The following is a 5,700-nucleotide window of genomic DNA, read 5'->3' on the forward strand; positions in this document are numbered from 1 at the left end:
TGTGTTTCTCAAGTTCTTCGTGCCAATATCAGAGAGGTTCTGAGATACCTCAGACCATTCCAAGATGCCCTTTGCATGAGGCTGTAAGAACAGGAGACCACGAGAGGGTTAGCTTCTGTCTGTGGTCAGATTTTCTCTGTCACTGGCGTTTTACCTCTGATGCCCTCTTTGTCTTTGAGGAGAAGAGGGGCAGTAGTTAGAAGGGGAGAGGGCTATCAGAAATGCATCAATATTTAGAACTTGAAAGCCATCGGTTTAAGACCACGGCATCATCTTGTAGAAAGAACTTACCAAATTTATAAATTGAGAAATCAATCTGGGGGGTCGGAGGAGTTCGTTGGGTGGGGGTCTGGAACTCACTGCCTGAAAAGGTGGTAGAGGCAGAAACACTCACATTTAAAAAGTACTTGAAGAGCCGTAACCTACAGAGCCAGGGACCCGGAGCTGGAAAGTGGGATTAGGCTGAATAGCCCTTTGTCGGCCGGCACAGACACGATGGGCCGAATAGCCTCCTTCCGTACTGTAAACCTCTCTGATTCTATGAAACTCAACTGCAGATCTCAGACATTCCGCCACACCCTGCGCACAGTTTTCCTCCCATTGCGTTCAACGATCAGGAAACTGGATCGCGCCTGGCGGATTTCGGCTCCGTGTTGTAAGCAGAGAGTTGGAAAATAACGATGTGTGCATATCATATCCGACATTGTCCATCAGTGAATGCCCCTCCCCCCGTTTAACAGAGCGGTATTATAAAACGTCCTTATTGACACAGACATATTTGTACATCATAGACTTGTTATTTATAAACTTTGTCTGGAGTCAGTGTTTGTTAGAAGCAAAGTGTATCGGGGAGCTCTGAGCAGATGCACTTAAATCAGTTTCAACCTGATCGTTTAATTCCTGTTCAGATTGCTCCCGTTCCCAAACACAAATCACTTGAATATATCAGGACCGTCCTGGATGAAAGATTTCGGGGAGTGTCCGGTCACGGATGGACCAATAATATCAAACCACTCAAAGAAGATATTTGTTGGAATATTTTTTATCAATCATTTTTTTTTGCATTACAGTTTTAAAAACAAGAAATTTTAAAAATCGCATTGTATAACGGAGTCACATCAAGTGGAAATCACAGGCTCGCTGAAGAACCGATATAAACCATGCTGCAATTTCATTGCAAGACACGAACCCAGACACTGAAACAGACTGGGGGTACTTAACAGTCAGCTACTGGCGGGAAAAATACATGCCATTAAAACTCGTTCTCAAGAAAATATCTTACAAAATGTTTAGATGTTTTTGTTGTTTGTAGTTCGGAGTCAGTTTCATGTATATTACATGTCAAATTGTAAAGGATGATTTTGAAGGTACCTTCACATGCAATATTCGCTTTAAGATCCTAACTGTACGATTCCACTTCCCTCTCGCTCCATATCCTCCCATTTCACATTCCCACCCTGATTATGTTTGATATTTTCATGCAATATTTAATTATTATTCAGACTTACTCGGTTCTGCATGCAACATAATGCCCCCCCCCCCCCACCCCGTGCACAAGACACCCACTCTGCAAATTCCAACACTTTCCCAGAAACTCTAAGAAAATATGGATTCATTTCTCGTGCAATTTTTTTCTCTCTCCCTGTTTCTCTTTGCTCAAACCCACCGATCCGTGCTTTAACCGCACCACTTCACCGCCCCGGGACCCCTTCCCTCATGCCTTCGGGGAGGCGTTCAGCGGTCAATGTACAATCAGGAGTAAACCCGCTGCTTTACAAAAAGATGGGAAGCGAGGCTCTCCGACTAGTACAAGCCAACTATCACAGCCTCCACATCCTTGGAGGGTCTCCTGTCCTTCACCAGAAAGTTGATCATGCTCTCCGACTTAATCATTAAGTTGCAGCCCAGGAAGAAGATGCCGAAGATGACAGTCAAAGAGAGGACGCAGAGGACCGCAATCTGCACCACCCTCATGATGAATAGTTTCTGCTCCTCTTGATTCAGGTTCAGGGATCCATCGGTGGTCACTGCGGTCTGGTTGCAACATCCCAGAACTGTCCCCAGACCGTGACCCTTACTGGAATACAAACCCTCCTCTACCACAGTCTGATTGAAGAAAGTAGAATTCATGTTAATCTTTGCTTGCAAGACAAGAAAGCGCCTTTTTTCTCAAAAAAAAAACAAATATTAGAGAGGAGCAACAGGAGATGAGCAGGCTGCTAATGGTGAGAATCTGAACGCTGCCTCTCTCAAGTTCAGCTCTGGTCCTGGTTGCTGACGAATTCGAGATCTCCCTAGTCTTCAGGCCGATGGTTCCTCGGCTGCCCTTTGCGCTGGGCTTTTCTGTTTAAACACAAAAACCTGGCGATGGGAGTCGGATGATTCAGAGCCGAGCTCCTTTGCTGCCGCCGAGTCCTCTACCCTCCTTACTTGTGCAACTTGTCCATGAGCCGAGAGCCAAAGGCGCTTTATAAAGGAGCTTGGAGCCAACCACCAGAAGCTTGGAGGGAGGAGACGCTGCAACAGAAAACAACAAGGAGGTTTAGCTAGGGGAGGGGAGTAACACTGACTTGTCAAATTTAAACGTGTGGGAGGTTGGATCTCAAACAAGCACTGCTGAGAATGTCTCTGTGATAAATATAAAAACTTTTTCAAATGCTCTCATTTTATATTTAGAGTGTTTAATCCCTCTCACATGACTAAAACCACCCAGAGACTGCCTGCTTGTCTCACCTTCTGGCAACTAATGGAAATATTCTTAGATTCTGAGCGATGCTGTAATTATACACATGCAGCCGGCACTAACATCAAGTCTGTGCCATGTGTCAGAATCGCTATTGCAGTTAATTTCTCTCTCTCTCTTGGGTCCAGCCACATTTTGTTGAGGGTGAGGAAAAATATAAACGCAAATCTGCGCAGAGACCACTCCTTACCTATCAAACTCCGCCGTTTAAACGGATCCCAAGTGCTGGAATAGATTTCTTTTGAGCACTTAATTATAATGTTTGGCAAAACCTCTGGGACGAGCGAGCTGGTGCCGAGCCTGCCTGTGGATCCGTGTTATTGGAGGTACCGGCTCATGTTGTACAGCTCTGGCGGATGGGGCGGTTACCGGGAAGAGTTGGCGCTCTCTGGCGCTCTCTCTCGCTCTCTCTCTCTGGGCGGATCTCGCCCCCAGCGGCCGCTCTGTGTGCTGGAGCCTCGCCTTTTGAAGCCTTTGTTTGAGATGCAGTCACATGGCGCGGCACCGGGCGCTCCGCTACACAAACACACAACACTCACTGAAAATCGCAGCTTATGTCTTGACCGCTTGCGAAATAAAAGCAGTGACTTAAGCACACGTGGCGTGGCAAAGTCTGCCGGCGCGACCCTCGCTTTCCCCCTTGATGTCTCTCAGCTCTCCATTTAAAAGGAAAGAACTTGCATTTATACAGCGCGCCTTTCACAACCCAAAGCACTTTACAGCCAATGAAGTATTTTGAAAGGTCGTTACTTGTTGTAATGTGAGAAACGCAGCAGCAAATTTGCACACAGCAAAATTCCACAAACAGCAATGCAATAATGACCAGCTAACCTGTTTGTGATGTTGGTTGAGAGATAAATATTGCAGTAATGCCAACACCACCGCCTCATAAATCCTGAGCCAAGTTCTTCAAAATCGTGCGATTTGTTGAGAAATCATCAGTTGCCATTTGTTGGTTTACAAACCTCATTGGTAGCTTTCCTTAATCTCCAACAGGTCACATCTCTTTACAAACACTATATTGAAAATAACCCTACCGGCTCTCAGCAGCTGGAACCCAGCACAAGTCCCAGCGGCGGCTAAACAAAGGTAGGTTCTGGGGAAACAACACGAGACAGTTTCCCGTGGAGACAGGGGCCAGCAATCACCCCGTCAACACCGTGATTGGTGAGCTGCAAACTTTTACCTTCCCCTGCGGCTGAAAGGTGAGCCTACAGGTGCAGCAACATTTCTCTGGGATACGTCACCTGCCCCGCTCCTCCCTGCAGATTCCGGAATTCCGGAGTGGGATTGGCAAGGCTGGCACTGCGCCAGGTGTAATCTGCCACTGCCCCCCCCCCCACCCCCACTCTGTACAGTGGCTGTGGTTCAGGGGGTCCTCCCCAGTGCCTGAGTGTTTCAGGGTGTTCCCCCCCAGCCCCCCGCAGTGCCTGGGAGTTTCAGCCTTCACCCCCACGCCACCAGTGCCTGGGTGTTTCAGCCTCCCCCCCGCCAGTGCCTGGGTGTTTCGGGGTTCCCCCCCCCCCCACCAGTGCCTGGGTGTTTCAGCCTCCCCCCCCCCCCGCCAGTGCCTGGGTATTTCGGGGTTTCGGGGTTTCTCCCCCCCCAGTGCCTGGGTGTTTCAGCCTCCCCCCCCCCCCCGCCAGTGCCTGGGTATTTCGGGGTTTCTCCCCCTCAGTGCCTGGGTGTTTCAGGGGGAGACCCCTCCCCCTCTGCTGGTTACCCGCCTGTCTGCACGGACTCCAGTTTGAGAATCACTGGCTTATTCTTCCATTAACCAAACACAGGGGAGAACTGCTGTCATATCCAATTAGCAAATAGCAACTACAAGAGTGCTCTGATTGGCCTTGGGCAATGCTACATTACTGAATACTGGCACATACAGTCACCAATTAACTAGGCATGTAGGCTTACCTGCAGGGATAACTTCTGTCACTGAACTCAAGAAAACCATCTGTTGCAGCCTAAAAACTTCAACATCCTCCTTATCGCCCTCTTCCTGCGTACCCCCCCCCCCCCATCCATCCATATGTCAATCTCCTCCCTTCTCTCCCCTACCCCCCGCTCCCCTTTGTCTCTCTCCCTTTCCTTTCTCCTCCTTGCCTCTGGTCTCGCTCCCCAACCCCTCTGGTTTCTCTTTCCTTCCCCCTCCTTTCATTCTCTCTCCCTCAAATCTTTCCCTCAATCGCTCTCTCCTGTCTCTCTCAGTCTTTTCCCCACCACCTCTTAGGTTCTTCCTCTCATCACTGTCTCCCCTTCCCTTCTTTCCCTGTATCTCACCATCTCCTGCCCTCAGTGTCTCCTCCTCTCTCTACTTGCCCAGTCTCCATCTCTTCCTCCCCCAATCTCTCCCACACTCCTCTCTCCCGACAGTCTCTTCCTTTCATGTCTCCATCACTCTCTCTCCCTCCTACACTGGTCTCAATCTTTTTCCTCCTCCTCTGAGTCTCGTCCTCTCTCTCTCTTTGCCCCCATCTCTTCCTATCTCTCGCATTCCTCACTGTACCCCATTCTCTCAGCATCAATCTTCCCCCACCTTTTTCTCTATACATCCATCTCTCGCATTCCTCTCTGTTTCTCCATCTCTCCCCCCATCACTCTTCCACATCTCTCTCTCTGTATTCCCATCACTCTCTCTCTCTCTCTCTCTTTGTACCTCCATCGCTCTCTCTCTCTCTCTTTGTGATCTGTCCTTACGATTCAGTACAAATGCATACGAGGCCCATACTTGAGAGAAGGTCACTCTGTGACCAGTAACTTTTATTCCAGCACTGAAGTGATGAAGGTGGGTGGAGCTTCCCCTTTTATACCTGAAAGACCAGGTTAGGAGTGTCTCCCACAAGTTCACCACCTTGTGGTCAATGTTCTCACAGTGTACAACTAGTCAGTTTATACATGGGTTACAATGACAGTTAAATACATGACATCACCTCCCCCCCAAAGTCTTATTGGGATCA

The 5,700-nt window shown here is 48.7% G+C and overlaps 1 protein-coding gene across 1 annotated transcript; it reads right to left on the bottom strand.

Moving 5' to 3' along the window:
* Positions 1-1,803: 1,803 nt before the first annotated feature.
* LOC139233528 (reprimo-like protein) lies at positions 1,804-2,130 on the bottom strand. Its single transcript, XM_070863927.1, has one exon. It carries the CDS (start codon positions 2,128-2,130, stop codon positions 1,804-1,806), a length of 327 nt encoding a protein of 108 aa, XP_070720028.1.
* Positions 2,131-5,700: the final 3,570 nt, after the last annotated feature.

Source organism: Pristiophorus japonicus, chromosome 21 (assembly GCF_044704955.1).
Source record: "Pristiophorus japonicus isolate sPriJap1 chromosome 21, sPriJap1.hap1, whole genome shotgun sequence".
Lineage (NCBI taxonomy): Eukaryota > Metazoa > Chordata > Chondrichthyes > Pristiophoridae > Pristiophorus > Pristiophorus japonicus.